Source organism: Drosophila hydei, unplaced genomic scaffold, assembly GCF_003285905.1.
Source record: "Drosophila hydei strain 15085-1641.00,03,60 unplaced genomic scaffold, DhydRS2 tig00000271-arrow-arrow-pilon, whole genome shotgun sequence".
Lineage (NCBI taxonomy): Eukaryota > Metazoa > Arthropoda > Insecta > Diptera > Drosophilidae > Drosophila > Drosophila hydei.
The window spans coordinates 1,673,783-1,692,686 of NW_022045701.1; the positions used below are offsets into that span (position 1 = coordinate 1,673,783).

Sequence of the window (18,904 nt, forward strand, 5' to 3'; positions counted from 1 at the left end):
ATGTCAATATCACTGCGGCTTTGTATAATTGTATAAATTAACACAACCGTCCCGACTAGCCGAGAGCAGAGAATAAATCCCAGCAAGCTCTGTTGCGGATTATGATAACTATAATAATCCGCGCTTATGATTTGAATCAAGAATCGACTGCAAGCCGAAACAAAATGATTGGGAGCATACAGATTCATACAGATTAGACTCAGTTGTCAGTAAGACGGGACGCATCCGAAGAAATGACAACCCAACCCCCTCAAAACCCCTGCCCAGAACAAGAAATCGTCACATGCCGATAGTCATCGTACTGCATCAAACACACAGCATAGCAACAAAAGAAAATGGGCCTTATGCTATGGAGAAAGGTTCAACAAGAACCTAACGAAGTCCCGAATCCCGTATTCAACATAGACGCTATTAGGGTGGGAGCTTCGTCGACCCATGACAATCATCAATGACGACAACGTAGGGAACTAAAATAACGACATCTATGATATCAGCAACGTCAAGCTGCATTAAATACTGATGTCTCTCGTGTCTACCGACCTGCCGTAAAACTAACTGTTCTCCCTTATCAAAGCTATTTGCTGCTGTACAATATCGCCACCGAAGCAAGAACGTTGCTCATCGGAGCTATACGCGGAAGGGATTTAATGAAGAAGAAATAGTTTTAAACATTTAAATATTTAAGGGAATCTTTGGCCGCAAAGCGAAACAATAGTTGAAATGATTTTAGTCAAATAGTATGCGGATTTTAATAAAACAGAGGTAAGGTCTTTAGAGTTCAACAACATGTTAAGATAAGTAATAGCAAGTTGTACAAATGAACAGCCAAAACAAGTAAGAAAGCTCTAGTCGGGGTGACGAACTAGGAGATACGCTGATCCCATTCCCATCTGCGTTTAATATTTTCAATTGTATCGAGTATTAAAAAAAAAAAAAATACAAATAAAAACCGGCGTTACGACACCGAGATTCCACCAAACGTTATCTTCGCGCCTACGACCACCGCCTCTAACAACACCGCCACTGCAGTACTTCTGCAAGAAGTAGCAAATCTCAACTTTACTAGGAGGTGGCAATTCAAGTACAATTCGATCGCAATTTCGTTTCTTCTACTGGATATGTGCTCTTGCAAATTGGCCGAACGTATCGTTCAAAAATTCTATTTTAATTAGTGGATTTTAATGAAATTTTCAGCAAATGATCTACAAATTCTATCGGATTAATGAAAATGCATTCATCTATTGGCCCTATTTCCAAGTGAACCTAAATTTTAAGAATTGTTTTTATGTGGACTATACACGGGCCTATAAAGTCTCTAGCTCTTATAGATGCTAAGATCGACGCGTTCATACATATGGACAAGCGGACAGACAGACGAACAGGCTCAGTCGACTCGACTTATCGTCCTGGTCAGGAATATATACGTTATGGGGTCTGCCACACTTCCTTATGCCTTTTACATACATTTGCACAAAACCATTATACCCTGAATTTCCATTTTCAATAGGATCAGGGTATAAAAAACATTTCGGCACTTAAGCCATATGAGATATATTTTAATAACTGCATTTCGATTATGTTTTTAATCGATAACAAGAAAACAATAACAGTTATAGAATATTTGAATCAATAAACTTAATATGCGCAAGCCATACACGGATCAACAAAAATTTCAAAAATGTCAGATAGACGCGTTCACACATACGGACCGGCAGACGAACAGACGAGGTCTCGATAAGCAAATCTCTTTGCTGTCACCAATGAAAATCTGAATCAGCCACAGTTGTATTTGGTAGAATGCTCGAGTTACTTGTTTTCACATCAGGAATTGGCTTACTTACAGCTTACCTTCTGCAAATGTATGTAACAAGCAGAAGGAGGCGTGGCAGACCCCATAAAGTATATATATTCTTGATCAGGACGACAAGCCGAGCAGATTGAGCCCTGTCCGTCCGTGTGTCCGTATGTGTGAGCTCGTCGATCTCAGCATAACTGTGCCCGTTTTATTGTTATCGATTAAAAACATAATCGAAATGCAGTTATTGAGTTATATCTCGTACGGTTTAAGAGTTAGAGCCTCCAAGTTTTGTACTTAGTTTTAGGAATATTTTTTACAATTTTTTTTATTATATTTTGGATACTGTCTCCATATTTCCCCACAATTCTTTAAATTTAAGTCCAGTTGGAATTAGGGCCAGTAGAATATGTAGATCATATGCTGAAAATTTAATTAAAAGCCGTTAAGTAAAACAGAAGTTATTAAGCAAAACATTCGAACAATTCGCAAGAGCACATGTCAAGCAGCGCACGCATTTTACTATACAAATGCATAGAAAAAATACAAAATACACAAGTGCGTATTTTTTTTTATTTCAAGAATCGAAATTGCGATTAAATTCTGCCTGATGATATTTACTAATGTATGTAAATGGTACAATGTTTTTTAATTTGAATAGTACCTCCAACAAATGCACACAATCTATTGGCTCTATCAAAGATAAGAAGCTGTTTACTTACTGTTCCTATGTGAGTTAAGAAAGTCAAATTGACGTTACAAGTCTCATAGTGATGTTGTTTGTTATAAGAAATAAGTCATCGGTTGGAAAGAGTGCAGAAGTTACTAAATGATTTTGGAAAAACTGGGGACAGTCACGATTTAAAGCGAGAAAGACTTAACTATGAGTGAGTAACTAGATTAGAGATTTTGAATTTTTTCTATTTGCAATAATGCTATTAACATTAAGGCGATACTTGAGTGAGTTGCAAAGTCATAATTTTTTCTTTACAATAACAATAACCATCGTCTTAGTTTTTTAAATTTTATTTCTTGCAAATCCTATTGTGGTTGCGTCTGCAATTTGCTATTCTGATAGATGGACATAATATGCTTTTGATGACAGTAATCGGGTTCATAGTAAGGACTTTTATAATATCCACTTATTGGTTCCGGTTTTTCATCGTCGAGAATGAACGGTTGGAGCTTGTGACTGTGCTCTTTACATATGGCGTTCATATATAGTATGCACTGCTGCAGCTGATCCTTCAGATAAAAAAAAGTAGGTTAATGCCATATGTAGCTTTATAGATTAATGTTAACCAAACCTGTTTTATACTTGTTAAATCAGTAAAAAAACTGAATAGAAAATGTATATTATCATCCGTAAAAATATGCCATTTAACGGCATTTATTGATGTGGCAATGCTTGACGCTGCAATTGTGCTTGCTGCATACTTTGAAAATCTGTATTCTGCGAATTATATAAGAGATCGTTTAGAATGAAAGGGCATATTTGAAACATATTTACTTTTTTCATTCTTACACATAGTGTAAATGGGAAATCAGAGTATGATTATATTAAAATGTATGTAACATACAGAATGAGGCGTGACAAAGCTCATAAAGCATATGCACATATATCCGTGATCAGAACGACAAGCTGAGTCGATCTAATCCGTTTGTTTGTATGAATGCGTGGATCTCAGAACCTATAAAAGTTAAAGACTTAACATTTTTTTGTGTTAATCTCAAATAGTCAAACAAAAATTCTGTTTTACTGATTAATTCTTTTTTTTTTTTTTTTTGTAGATGACGCGTTTTTAGAAGTTTCTATAATTCAATAAATAACTGTGTGTGTTTTTGTATCTATGCAGAGATACAAGCTATGGCTTACAATTAGATCGGCCGGGGATGTGGGGATATCCTCATCGGGTACATCTGACTAGTACTTTCTTACTTTTTATTACTACTAAAACATAGGTAAGAGTACGCAAATTGTGTCTATATTTAGTTTTGATTCGTCAGAGTAACAAATACGATTTGCCACGTCCCAATGTGGTGAACATCTATTTTATAGGTCTATCAGTAATGAAAATTAAGAGTTATCGAGCTGAAAATTGTTCCGATTTTTGGTCTACAGCTTTGGTCCACTTGTCCACTTTGCAACGCCACCATTAGAGCGTGTTTAAAATGTACAGCGAAACTGTGGGAGGTGTAGTTTTTTTAATTCGATCTAATGACGAACATTGCATAAGTCGAATATATTTTCCTCGGACACTGATAGTAGATATATGCATAATATTTATGATGTGAAATATTTGTACATATTTTTATCCTACATATATGAAGTTCCGCAGCTCGGTAATAGAACTTCGAATAACCCTGTACTATTACGGAGGAAAAGTTAGCTGTTGGTAACTAGATCGGAAATTTTGCAATATTCAAAGTTATAATATTGCTCATTATATACTTACACCACTGACTTCCAAGCTGCTGATTACTAAATGCTATACTTTTCCAGTGACATCTAGCATAAAGATTATAAAAATCTACTATCCTAGAGTTCAGCCTTTAACAACATTCCAACATTCTGTAACATCCTCTATGATAACTATAACTAAGTAGCTGATCGCTTTTAAGGGGCAATATATGTAATTCCATATGTTAGGTCGCCACACCAAAAGACTCTTACACATGTTTAGTCTAACTTTTATAATAGCTCTGCGTAAAATACGAACTTGAATTATAAATTTGAAATCTGTACTTTTCTAAGTTTCTGATATCGACAAATTCTTTTAGATGGATGGATGTAGACATAAATACATAGTTATATTATAAAATTATACTTACCTTGGGCCGCAAGAGATATCAAAGTCTGAGCATGACTGCGTACTTTTTCGATGTTTAAGCCAGAAAAAATTTTACATCTTACAGGCAATTGAATAATTAAGAGCTCCAGAAAATCTAAGGGTGTCATTGATGATAAATCCCAGCCAAGACGGCTCAACACGTATAGCTCCCATTTCTGACAGTAAATAAAAGAATACGAAAGTATTTTATAGCCTTTAATTATGATGAGAATGAGTGGCATGGTCGTTAACAATAGATAAGAAGATACATTAATTTATATATATATTAAATTGCATAATTTAAAAGTTTCGGTTCCTTTATTTCATTATTTTGATATTTTCATAAAAATGACTGTAAAATATTAGCATTTAACCCAACATGGTTCCTTCTACCCAGAATACTTTAGATTATCTCAATATGTAATTATAAATACATTAAAACTTGCAGTATAACCACTTTATTCTTTCACAATTGACTTAAGGCATAAAAATAAAATGAAGAATTTTTTGGACTTATCATAAGCTGAATATTCTGAATTTTAGTAAAACATGCAAAATTTCTTTCAAATATTAGTGATTGTATGATTGAATTTTTATTTAGGCAAGCACCAAGCACACTGACTGATGGGTGTCATTTCATCCAAATCATTTTTAGTTTTCTATATTTGTTAGTTCTGTTCTTTTTATTCCAATTGTAATATATAACATTGGTGGAAATATTATTAGAATCCAGTTTGTTTTACTACAAAGAAGCAGGTTTAAACATTTCATTTTGTGCGGTTTTTTAAATATAAGTTAACATCCAATAAATTCACACAAAGTTGAGCAAGAACAAAAAGCCACATTGCATCGTCCGATCAGAATTGCATCAAATTGCTGACCTAGCGTCTGCAAAACTTCCTGCATACGGCAACAAGCAACTGTCAAATTCTAAGAAGAATATGGACAAGCTTTGCACACCAACAGCGACGACATTGCCGCCGTCGCTGCCGTTAACCAACAGCTTGTTAGGGATAGATTGATTTAAGTTAATAAGTAGCATATTTGACATAAAATAAATAACACGCTTTCTAAAAGAACAAGCCTCCGAAGTCACAATTTCTTTTTTAATCGTTTTAATTAAGAAGTAATTAACTGACGCCAGAGCAGGGACAAAAGAACAAAACGCTTCTACGAGAACCTCGTCGATTATAAGCGAAAACTAAACTAGTGCAACTCGCGTTAATTATTTTGACGGTCGGGTTTAAATCGCTAAAAGGCAAAATAGAACTTGATTGTTTGATTGCCCATCGGTGGAGAACAATTCGTGTCAGTTCCGCCAGCAGTCTGGTCGCAGTATCCCCAGTAGATACCGATTCATAAAGGATGAAATCCAGATCAGCGGTGAAGGTTGCCACATCAATCACAGTAATGTAAGATAGTTATTAAGAAACTAAAGTGAATGTTACACAAAGAAAATAAAAATACTAAAGAAAATATTATACAAGAAACAAAAAATTACACACTAACAAAGAAAAAGTAAATTAAAATATAATTACACAATTATACAAACACACAACATTTAAGGTTAAAAATCAAAACTATTCCCAAAGCGAAAATAAAATACCGTATAAACCGTATAAACAAATACCAAGACTAAAAACGTAGTATAACAAACTTCAACTTTGCGATTCCTAAGGCCTCCAAAGTAGAAGGAAAAGACCTGACACTGGTCATCACAAAAAATTATATAAATACAATTTCAAATAATTTTAGATATTAAAAAGAAATTTTTTCTTTTTTCCCTCAATTCATTTACTAACCATATAAATTCTTACGCTGTATGGCTAACGAAAATAATCTCATTAGGCCTCCAATTCTAAATTTGAAGAACGAAGAGAGTCAGGCTCAGATAAATTAACAGCGCTTAAATAGACAACAACAACGACAATTGGACAGACAAAACGTACGTTTACAAAATAGAGAAATGGCAAATAACATAGAACAAATAGCAGCTATTGTTAGTCAGATCTGGGCGCAACAGCTACCAGCGTTACTGAGATTTAAATAATCCTTCAAGGCAATTTAATTACGTAGTAGATCAGGGAATAGCAGACAGTCAAAGGGAGAATTTATGCGATCTAAATAGAGTTCCAGATATTGTAAAATGCCTTAGGGAATTCTCAGGAAACCAAACAGAATTCAGCTCATGGACAAAAAGTGTAGATCGTATACTCTTCGCAGAAACTGGTTCGCCAAAATACTTTGGCAATTACACAGCATAAGAAATAAGATTACAGGTGATGCCGATACAGCTCTTGAATCCTATAATGTCCTTCTAAACTGTAATGCCATATCTAAGCGCTTAACACTCCACTATGCAGACAAGATGGATCTAGGAACATTGGAATACCAAATGAAAATGTTGGTACAAGGCCACAACCAATCCGTAGAGGAATTCTACCAAGCAGTTTACAAACACCTGTCCTTGATTTTGAGGAAGGTAGGATGCATTGAAATAAACAGAGAATCTGAGACACTCATGACGAAGGTTTACCGCGATAAAGCGTAAGATAATAGTTAACTATACGAACACACCCAACTTCGAGGCAGGCAAACGACCCCCAGCACCAATGAACAAAGTTGACAAAAGAGAACTTTAGCACATTATCAAGAAGAGACATAATACGCGGAATACAATCAACCAGAAGTCTCAGACATAAATTTTTTAAGAATGAAAAGCTCGTCTCTACCTTATATTGAATGTAAGATGAGGAGCAGTGAAATTTTAAAAATACCAATGGACACAGGATCAAATAGCAACTACATACAACCCAAATTCATAACCAAGGCCATTCCTAACGAAAAATCCTTTGAAGCAATTACAATTGGCGGGAATATTAAAATCACACCAGAAATTTGCTAACATTTTCAACAGAACAGATATTAAAGTAAAATTTTTTCTCTTACCTACTTTAAAGACATTTGACGCTATATTAGACAACGATAGTCTTAGGAAATTAGATGCTGTTATCTAAAACAGCAAATTAAAAACAATATCCGCATGCGCACCAAAGAGAAGAAACTTGAGGCAGTGAATACCGTATTCCCAAAAACGGATCACATGACTAACGAACAAAACCAGAAATTAGAACATTTAGTCCGATTGTATCCAAGCCTGTTTGCCAACCCTAACGAAAAATTAACCTACACAACAAATGTCAGAGAAGAAATAGGAACGAATACCGACTCTCCGGTATATTCCAATTTCTACCAATTCCCCATGTGGTTGAAAGACAAACTAAATTGGCAATTTTGTATGACGGATTAATCCGACCATCACAATCCCCATACAAGTCACCTATTTGGATTGTACCAAAAAAATTAAACGCCTCCAAGGAAAAGAAATATCGCATGGTTATAGACTATAGGAAACTGAATAAAGAAACTATTGCTGACAAATGCCCAATCCCAGATATCAATGAATTTCTAGCCCAATTAGGCAATAACAAAATATTCTCAGTCTTAGACTTGAAAAGCGGGTTCCACCAGATCCCATAGAAGGCGGCAGACTTCGAAAAAATAGCGTTCTCCATGAATAACGGAAAATACGAGCTTATACGACTCCGTTTCGGCCTTAAATATGCACCTTCTCTTTTCCAACGAGCGCTAGAAGATACACTTCGTGATTATATCGGCAAAATATGTTTCTTATACATAGATGACATTATCATATTCAGTAAAGATAATGAAACACATGCAAGAAATTTTGACACCATTTTTCGAACTCTTCAAGAAGCTAACATGAAATGTGAGCTAGGCAAAGGCGTTGAGACTAACCCAGACAAAATAGCAGCCATAGACAAATATTCAATTCCAAGAACTCTTGAAGTTCTGAGATCATTTATCGGACCCTCTATTTACTATAGAAGGTTCATAAAAGATTTTGCTAAATTAGCATAGTTCTCTTTTACGAGGGGAAGTTGGACGAGTGTCCAAAAATCAATCTTCAAAAAAAATAGTCAGTCACAACCAAGAAGCCATAGATTCTTTTAACAAAATAAAAAACGCTCTAGGCTCTAAGGAAGTCGTCCTACAATACCCAGACTTTAATAAAGAATTTCAATAACAACGAACACATCCACCTTCGCAATTGGAGCAGTCCTATCTCAGAATAAACGACCCAGAAGAAAATTATGCCACTAACGAAAAAGAAATGTTTGCAATTGTCTGGGCGCTAAAAGCTCTCAAATATTACCTTTACGGTAATACAAAAGTAAAAATATACACCAATCATCAACCACTTACACATTCACTTAGTAGATGGAATGGCAACGCTCGAATTAAAAGATGGAAGGCGTACCTAGTGGAATTCGACTATGAACTTCTTTACAAACCAGGCAGGGATAATACAGTAGCGGGAGCATTATCAACAGCAAACCACATACATCTACTCAGCATAGTACAAAAAGCTGAAACCATAACTTAATACCCAGTATCAAAGCTCCGATGAATGCATTCAACAACCAACTATGCATAGACAAAGGTTACGTTAACCAATTATAAATTGCAAATGCCTTTCCCAACTTTCCATAGACATCTCATAACCAGACAAGAGTTCACGAAACATAATCTAATAGAGATATTAACAAAATACCTACACCCTTCTGAAATTAACGGAATAATAAATATCCCAAGCACTTCAGATACTTAAAAGTAAGATTCACACAGAGACAAGAAAATGACTTGACTAACGAAACAGAACAGGACGAACAGATTCTAAAACTTCGGAGCTCACTGCAAAGCACTTGAAAAACAGTTGGCAGAAATCCATTCCATTCCTAGGATGCAATAGAAAATAACATCATTGGTCAAGCTATGTCAAATTTGTAAGGAAGAAAAATACGACAGACATGAAACACACAGATACATAAAACACCCATACCCCAATATCCTGGACACATAATTCACATCAACATACACACGACAGAAGAGAACTTAGTTCTGAAAGCAATAGATAAGTTTTCCAAACTAGCCGAAGGACGAATTAGTAAACGTAGAGCAATAGAGGACACAAAAAAGCCACTGCACGATATTTTATTTTACTATGGGGTCCCAAAAGTTGTAGTTGTAGATAAAGAAAAATCACTGAACTCAGGGTCCATAACGTTCATGACGCGGGACCAATTAGGGATTGAAATCTACAAGACTCCACTTTACAAAAGCGCAGTTAACGGACAAGAACGATTTCACTCTACACTTTCAGACTTTATGACAAATCAATCTACGATTATAATTACAGTATTCATTCAACAACTAATAAGCGACCATTAAATTTGTTTTTTTTTTTTTTAGAAACCATAGTAAAAAAACCATAGTAAAAAACGCAACGAAATACGCACTTACACACCAGGTGAAGAAACATATGTCAAAATCAATAACAGACTAGGAACAAAATTCTCACCTAGATACAGAAAATAAATAGTTAAAAATGACAAAAATACAACTTTACTAACAACAACGGAAAAACAATACTCAGGAGCAATATACATATATAATCTAAAACTTTTACAGGCTAATTTTCACGATGACAGTAACACTGACTGAAGGGCACATAGCCATATCAAACTACACCGATGCGCAAGCTGTTAACAAAATAAAAGAAATAGGAACAACAACACGAATAGTACAGGTTATAGAATTAACGCAAATTATAGAAGCATTAGACACCTTCTCGCTCCTCACAGAACAAGATCTTAAAGCAAACCCTTTATACCACACTTTACACCATGAAAGAGCACAGACAATGTTTACATTTAGCACAATAGTAGAATTCCAGAAACGTCATACTAGAGCAATCAATATGTTAGGCACAGCATGGAAATATCTAGCAGGTACCCCGGATAATGACGACCTAGTTATGCTATCGGACAACATAAATAAACTGATAGATAACAACGACCAACAATTAACAATAAATAAACAACTGGAAGTAAGAATCAATAGATTGACAAAACTTTCTAACGATCAAGCTAATAGCATAAAGAAGATTCACTTGTTGGAGACGAATTAGCCGTTAGCTTCCAAAACCAAATCAGGCTGATAAAGGAAGAAATATTTAACATTAAATATGCCATACAGTGGGCGAAATTAAAACTAATAAATACATTTTTACTGAGAAAAAAAGAAATACAAATAATTAGTAATAAATTTAAAAAAAGTAACATGCCACCATTAAATACCGAAGAAATGTTAGAATACGCAGATGTTCCCATTTTGGATAATGGAACTACACTTTTGTTCCAACTTAGAAGAAATAGATTGTAAAAATTCAATTCTGAAACCCGTAATAAAAAACAATAGTATTATTAATCTCGAATATAACAAAATATTTCAATGTAAGAACTACAATAAAATACCAATTTGCGATAAGACAGCAATTTTCAGTTTAACTATAGATAGTTGCATTTCTAAGATAATCACGTCCCGGAACTAGAAGAAATCGACGAGGGACTAATCCTATTAAACGGCTTTAACGGAACCATAGAATGGCAGAAAGAAACAAAAAATTAAGAGACACGTAGTTGTTAAGCTTTTTGAACGAGACAAAAGTTCTCAACAGGAAAATATTCAGTAATATCGAGATTTCGATAATGAAACCTGGACGTCCGATAATACATGTAACACCGATGGAGAGCGAACGTATAAGAATTCCCTCATTGGAGGCACTCGAAGAATTTCATGTTAACAATAGCAAAGTCATGCAAAAGATCCAGGTGCACTCAACAATCAATAGAATAGCACTTGTCTCTCTGTTTATAACCGCCATCCTCATCAGCATCTTACTACACTTGATGATAAGGAAAAAGGGAAGAAAGGTCATCCTACAACTTAACCAGAAAGAGACTTGCATTAAAAACAATGTTACACCGACATTGCCGCCGTCGCTGCCGTTAACCCACAGCTTGTTAGGGATAGATTTAATTTAAGTTGATAAGTAGCATATTTGACATAAATTAAAGAACACACTTTCTAAAAGAACAAGCCTCCGAAGTCGAAATTTCTTTTTTACTAGTTATAATTAACAAGTTATTAACTTACATATATATAAATATAGTAGAATATAGAAGATATATTATCTCTAATATTTACTTTTATAATATTACTACTTTATATTTTTTTATTCTAATTGCGTCCCCTAGATCAAGTTATACAGTTAGATGTCCCTTAATCAACCTTTTTTCTGGAGCGTGATAATTTAATTTGATAATTTTGATTCGTGTTCACGTTGAGGCAATTAAAACATTTCTCACTCTCGATTTCTCAATGTTTAAGGAAGAGACCCCTATTGATTTATTACTTCGTTTTCAAAATTACACGATCAAAACAATAAGAGTCGAGGCAATCGTTAATTTTTATGGTTCTAGAATATTTGAAATTGGTGCTATAACATTTCAATGCTCTATTGGTACGTTACATGTCGAGAATTACAGTTCTTTTCAGTGTTATATAAGACACTTATGTTTTAAAAATACACAAAGTATTTGTTAGCTTAGTCAAAATGCAAACTCTATCACAAATTGGAAATATTTGAAACTGAATTTAAATTTAAAGAATTTGTGGAAATTTGGAGCTGTTATCCAAAATATAACAATTTAAATTGTAGAAAATATACGTACAACTGAGCACAATATTTGGAAACTCAAGCTCTCAATTCAAGTGTACGACGCATAATTTAATAGCTGAATTTCGATCAAGCTTTCAATCGAAAATAATTAAACGGAAACAGTTACCGATTTTGTGAAACAAGTTTTATATAATGTCTCCGGGTTTTAGAAATTTTACAGACGCACAGGCAGGGCTATATACTTTAAGGGACTTGCCACACTTTCTTCTGCCTGTTACACACATTTTAACAAAACTATTATCCGCTCAGAAAGTTGTATAAAATATAGAAGTTAACTACACCAAGTTACACCAAATGAGCTGTGGGTAACACAGCAACAATGTTAGTGCACTGATCCCCAAGCGGTTTCCGGCACGTGAGCTGCTTCAGAATTTCGACGGAATCGAATCGAAAGCATACAGGGACAGCGGCAGTGACAACAACAGCGGCACCGTCTGCGGTAGCGACAAAAATGCAGTGGCAGCGGCGACCCATAATACTAATCTATATCTTATACTGTATCTTTTTCATAGTTCAGTTAAATTTTATTAAATATACCGGCCAGTTGGCTTTTCATAAAAAAATCACAGTATGGTTTTTATTAATTGGAGCCCGAGCAAGGAACCGCGGAATTGCGCGTTAGTAAAGGATCGCGCTCAACAGTTAGATCGTGCCTTATCGCCACGCGTTGTACGCTTATTATTGCCTGGTGCAATAACTATCGCCGACCTCCTCTGTAGTGTCAGCCCGCAGAGGCCCGAGTCACCTGACACAGGACAAAATGGATAAGCTTGAGGAGCCAATGCAAGACAAGGAATTAGCTAACTTAAGATAGGCGCCTGATCAAAAAAACATTAGGAAAAGGAGACATCTTCTATGTCACACGTATTATAAGTTTGTACGAAGGTAGAGAATAACACTAGCAATTCGTAACAAAGTTATTGGCGAAGCTGACATAGTCCTGGAACCATATAATACGCCTCTGAACTGGAAGGCCATAACTATATTCATCCCCACCTAACCAAAAATGCTAAATAAATGAAAATAAATTCTTCGTTAATTCTGTCGGTGGTAAACACGTCCCTTTAAAGTTTTTGTACTACGAACTCTAAAAACCTTCCCCGGTATCCTTGGAAACGATGCCTTAAAAGAATTCAATGCAGTAATAAACGTCAAAGACAATGCAGTGATGTTAGAAGACAGTAAGAAGCTCCATTTCGATCAGCTAAATACCCGATCAGTAAATAATATAAAAGTTAGAACGGAACCTATGACTCCGACCCAAATCGAGCACTTAGATTCCCTCACGCAAAAACATCCAAATCTTTTCGCAGACCCGGACAAAAAACTGACTACACTACAGTAAACACTATCCCTACCCGGCCTCGCTTAGATCAGAAGTAGAAAAACAGATGCAACTATTGCTACAAGATGGCATTATCAGACCTTCACGGTCACCTTACAACGCACCAGTATGGATAGTACCAAAAAAAAGCGACGGCTCCGGAGAGTGAAAGTTCAGAGTTGTAATAGCCTACCGGAAACTTAATTCGATAACAATTTCGGATAGATACCCTATCCCCGAGATCGGTGAGATAACAGCATTGTAAAGACATTATTTCAGCAGCTGAAAACGATCCAGATTTTCTTGATTCAATCGTAACTGGTGATAACACATGGTGCTTTAAATATGACCCTGAAACTAAGCGTTAATCTGCAAAATGGAAGAAAGGCGAGTCAAAACTAAACAAAATTGCGTTTTCAGAACTCCAGAATTACGGCAATGTTTATCACGTTTTACGATTCGAATGGTATTGTACACAAGGAATTTATTCCAAAAAGTAAAATTTTTAGTGGAGAATACTATTTACAAGCTTTACATCGTTTGTGGTCAAGAATTGTTCCTGTTAGATCTGAATTTTTATGAAATTTTATTGCATGATAATGCACCTCCTCACAAAACCAAAAAAGTTCGTGAATTTAAATGAAAAAATAGATTCCGTATTCTCCTGATCTATCACCATGTGGCTATTTTCTGTTTTCTAAACTGAAAACTGCCATGAAAGGAGCGTTTTACGATAATATTCGAGTCATTCAAGCAGCCGTGACCGATGACATGATGACATGAAAGTAAATTACTTGATCGTTCTAAAGCTTGATTTAAGTTGAATTGCGACTATTTCGAATAAAAAATAACTTTTAAACATAGTACGAAACGTATTTTATTCTATATTTTAAAATTCCCTTATTTATTGAACACATTGTGTATGTGACTTCTGAATGGGAATAGCAACTCTATTGTTCACATTATTTTCATAACATTATCAAACGAAACAGACAATATTTGTTAAAGTTTGTTTTGAGTTTCTAATTGCAAACTGTAGAATATACGGTTTTTTCTGATTTTCCAAGCCCAATGTGGAGTATATATATAATTTTTGGCCACTCCTTAAGAGTCTACAGTAACGTAACTGTCAAATATAAATTAGTATCTAATACAACTTGTCGTTGGGACAACAATTTTTAAAACCAGAAATGCTTATATTACTTACTATAAGATCACCTTTACATATGCTGTTGTCCGTGTAAAATACAAGAAGTTCGGCCGATAGCGCTCGACAGCTGGGCTCCCGTAGTTTTGAAGCAAGTAATAAACAGGCTGCTGCTAAAGTTTGTAGATGAGTTTTTCGCACCGATTTTGTTGACAAAAAGCGATCCATGTAGTTAATTGCTAGTAAAACTACCTCCTCTTGACATTTTTCCTCAACACACACCTAAATGATAAATAAAGATGGTTAATTGGATAATGTTTGAGATATTTAACCGTAATATTTATTACATATAATGGTAGTTTTTCTTTCACAATAATATATTTTGCAGTCACATATAAGATGTACAAAAAAAAGGCCGTAAATTTCCGTTAGGAATTTGAACTAACTTTCCGCTATTTTATTAGCTGGCACCTTGATCAAATAGATTTTGGGTTACTATTCACTTTCAATATGCATGCACCAAAAAAATTATACGTTCATTTACGGGCGTAGCATATCGAAAATAGATTGTAACTTTCAGTTTTCATAAGTTCATTAGTATAGACTACAATGCTATTTTAATTTACCAAACATTACATATATACGCGTCTTGAAGACGTAGAAAAACGGAAAAACATATCATCCATATATTTGTAACACGCACTACAATGGGTACTCTACAAGGGAGTGCCCACTGAATCTACAATATATCTAGTTGAACACACAGGATATTAGCGTTAGAACATTTCAATGCTCCATTTTGAGCGATAGAATTTCAATATAAGAAACTGTTATGTATAGATTGACCAAATATTATACACTTTTTTATGCCCCTTATGAGCAAGACGAATAACGCAATTAACAAATATTCAGAAAAATATTCTAAAGAAAATAATCCCAAATATTGATGACACTACATGTGTTGTGTGGTATGTGAAATTTTTTACGAAATTTCCAATTTCTGGATGAGGGTTCTAATCGAGCTCAACTCTGCAAGCCAGCCAAACCAGGCACAGTCAAAATGAACAAGTGTAAAAGTCATGCCCGCTACTTGACCATTCAAAGAGTTGTACTAAATGTAAGTGCATTGTTGGCATGCTTATAGTTGGCTTGTCTATCAAGCAACGATAGGCCTTTGCAAAAGACAAAAATTATGCTTCAATTGCTTGAAACTTGGCCATGGAGTAAGTGGTTTTGCATCGAAGTCGTTCTGCAACCATTACAATCGCCGATCGTTCATTATTGCATTTCGTCGGATATACACCACAACACAAAGGTGAAGTATCGCAATAATTAATAATAATAATTTAATTGATTTCATAATGTATAATTAAGTATTTATCACTCACTGTCAATGAACAACAAAAGAATATTTTACATTAATAAATTAAGTATAATAAAAAAAATAAGTAAGAAGAAAAAAATAAGTAATCGACAAAGAGTACCCTGTCCCAAGTTCCATCTGCGCTTTTTAATATTTTGCAAAACTAACATCTAACATAAAAATCACGTAAATCAGAGAGGACTCGAACCTACGCAACGCTCATCATCCTTGTGTTGGTACGTCACTTTATATTTAAAAACTAAACAAATTATTTGTCGGATTTGTAAAAATGCAAACTCTCACATATTGGATATATTTTAAATTGAACTTAAATTTAAAGAATTTGGGGTAATTTGGAGCTGTTATCCAAAATAAAACGAAAATGAAAATTGTAGAAAATATACATACAACTAATTACAATATTTGGAAACTCATGCACTTAAGCCATACGAGGCATAATTTATTAGCTGCATTTTGATCATGTTTTCCATCAGTTATCGATTATTATCGAAACAAGCTTGATATGCTATAGAAGTCTCTGACTTTTATAAGTGCAGATATTTGACAGACACAGTCAGACAGACGGACAGGTCTAAATCGACTCAGCTTGTCTGCCTGATCAAGATATATATACTTTATGGGATTTGCCACGCCTTCATCCCATTATATATATTTTAATCAAACTATTATACCCCCAGAAAGGTGTACAAAATATATATAAAAACAAAATTCAAAAATTAAAGATTCTAGCTCCAAAGACGACGTACGAGATATAATCGGATGACTGAATTTCGATTACGTTCTTAATCGATAACATTACAAAAATCGTTATAAATTAATTATTAATGACTTGAAGAAAAGTCTGACACACGTCTTTTTGCTGGTTTCATATTATTTAACAAAACCGTTTCACTATGATTAGCCAATTTCAAAAGGTTCAAATGAAAAATGCAGTAACTTTTGAACTATTTGTGTGCAAATGTGCCTTTTTAATCGGAATATCAACTCTATTAAGATTATTTCATTACATTTACAAACGAAAAAGACAATATTTATTAAGTTCCCAATCCCTATTTTCCTATTGTCATGATATCGATTCAAATCAGTATCGATGTTTAGCCATTAAATTATTTCTATCTTATATCACATATTCAAAGCTAGAGTCCAATCTCCCATGTATTGATATATTTTATATATTTTTTTATACTTTGACAACCCGCCTAAAATTTTTCAATCAATCAATTGCATTTCTTGCGGTATTCCACTTATTTAATAAAATATGGAACTATTAAAGCAATTAAGAAGCTGTAATCGGGGGTGCCCCAGTAAGAGGTACCCCGAATCCCAAACATCACACGAACGGACCGACACAGAAATGGACCGAGGTAGATCGTTATTCTGATCAAGATGTATACTTTATGGAGTCTGATACTCCTTGCCTTCTGCCTGATACAATCATTAATATACCCCGACTTTCCATATTCGACGGTAATGTATGTATTGTTAAATCTACTCACTTCCATCATCCATTGAGCTACAATTTTCCGCATAGCAGGAGTAATGTCCTTTTGCACAGTATTAAAATGTGTTCCAAGGATCTGTTCATGATTTTCTTCCGATTTTAACGCATTTTTTAAACATCGGTCTGTTTTAAAAATAGGATCAGTAACGATCATATGCGCATTTTCATAAGCAAAATGTTTATCGTCTGCCTCATCTGTCCCCTTTTTTACTGCTGTGCACATCCAGCTGGTGTTGATATTACATTGCCGATGAGGACAAAGTTTAGACAGTATTTGACAACTGGTTGACTTTCTCTGTTGAGGTTGTTTTGTAGATTTGGTTGCACTTATAGGAGTTGCAACTGAAGATAATACATACATTAGATTACTCATATTGCAAGCGATAGGTACGTTGACACTCTCAGCAGGGTCCCTTTTGACTATAGCACTCCCTGAAGTGCTACATTTTTTGATAGTAGAGAAGCATGCTGATGAACAAGATATAGACTCGCTAAAAGAATTGTACTTGATTTTAGGTTTTGTAATATTTTTAACAGCAGGTGCTTGTTTTTTATACCTATATAATGATAGTTCGGAATGAGTTACTATGCTTTCAGTACACAGTAAATCCATATTTTATCCACGCTGATCCACTTATTGACTTATGTATGTTTTGTATTTATTGTTTTTTAATTATGTCTGATTTTTTTGTGATCAAATTGCATACACGTGAACATATGCACGTCTGTAAGCAGAAAGAATTATAAATAATTATTTAGACGATGTTCGAGAAAAAACCATTATAGTCACATATATTAAAATGTATATCGAAAATCTTTGTATTTGCCGTAATTAAGCACACGTGTTAAAATATATAACTTCCACAACACAACTCATGCTTGTATTTATAAAATACAATTTAAGGAAGAACATTAAGCATGTGTATATATTTATATATTTATTAGTTAAATTTAATATACATATACAAACGTTATTTGACTTATTTTTTTACATTATTTTAAGTCAAATATGTTGACGTATCGATGTAGACATGTATAATCGCAAATACATATTTTTAAATTTAAACACAAACCTAACATTCAAATGGGTACATTCTCGAATTATTTTTACATTAGCATACATAAACATCCCACATTTTCAGCTATAGGTAGTTTTTTACCGGCAAATAAAACGGATATACATATCTAAAGGCCTAATATTGTAAGACATATAAAATTGGTGCGATAAATATCAAAGACTGGTTAAACACAACAAT

The 18,904-nt window shown here is 34.4% G+C and overlaps 1 protein-coding gene across 5 annotated transcripts; it reads right to left on the reverse strand.

The window, feature by feature from the left end:
* Positions 1–2,808: 2,808 nt before the first annotated feature.
* Positions 2,809–18,895, reverse strand: LOC111596963 (G1/S-specific cyclin-D1). Of its 5 annotated transcripts, none has more exons than XM_030223755.1 (7): positions 18,770–18,895; positions 18,206–18,373; positions 17,644–18,139; positions 14,824–15,045; positions 4,628–4,802; positions 3,103–3,248; positions 2,809–3,040 (listed from the first exon to the last, which is right to left on the reverse strand). In XM_030223755.1, the coding sequence occupies exons 2-7, from the start codon at positions 18,259–18,261 to the stop codon at positions 2,837–2,839; spliced, it is 1,299 nt and encodes a 432-aa protein (XP_030079615.1). In that variant the 5' UTR covers positions 18,262–18,373; positions 18,770–18,895; the 3' UTR covers positions 2,809–2,836. The 5 variants fall into 5 exon arrangements, with proteins under 5 accessions (XP_030079615.1, XP_030079614.1, XP_030079613.1 ...); XM_030223754.1 differs by having other exon boundaries at positions 18,760–18,895; XM_030223753.1 differs by having other exon boundaries at positions 18,722–18,895.
* Between the last annotated feature and the right edge of the window lie 9 nt (positions 18,896–18,904).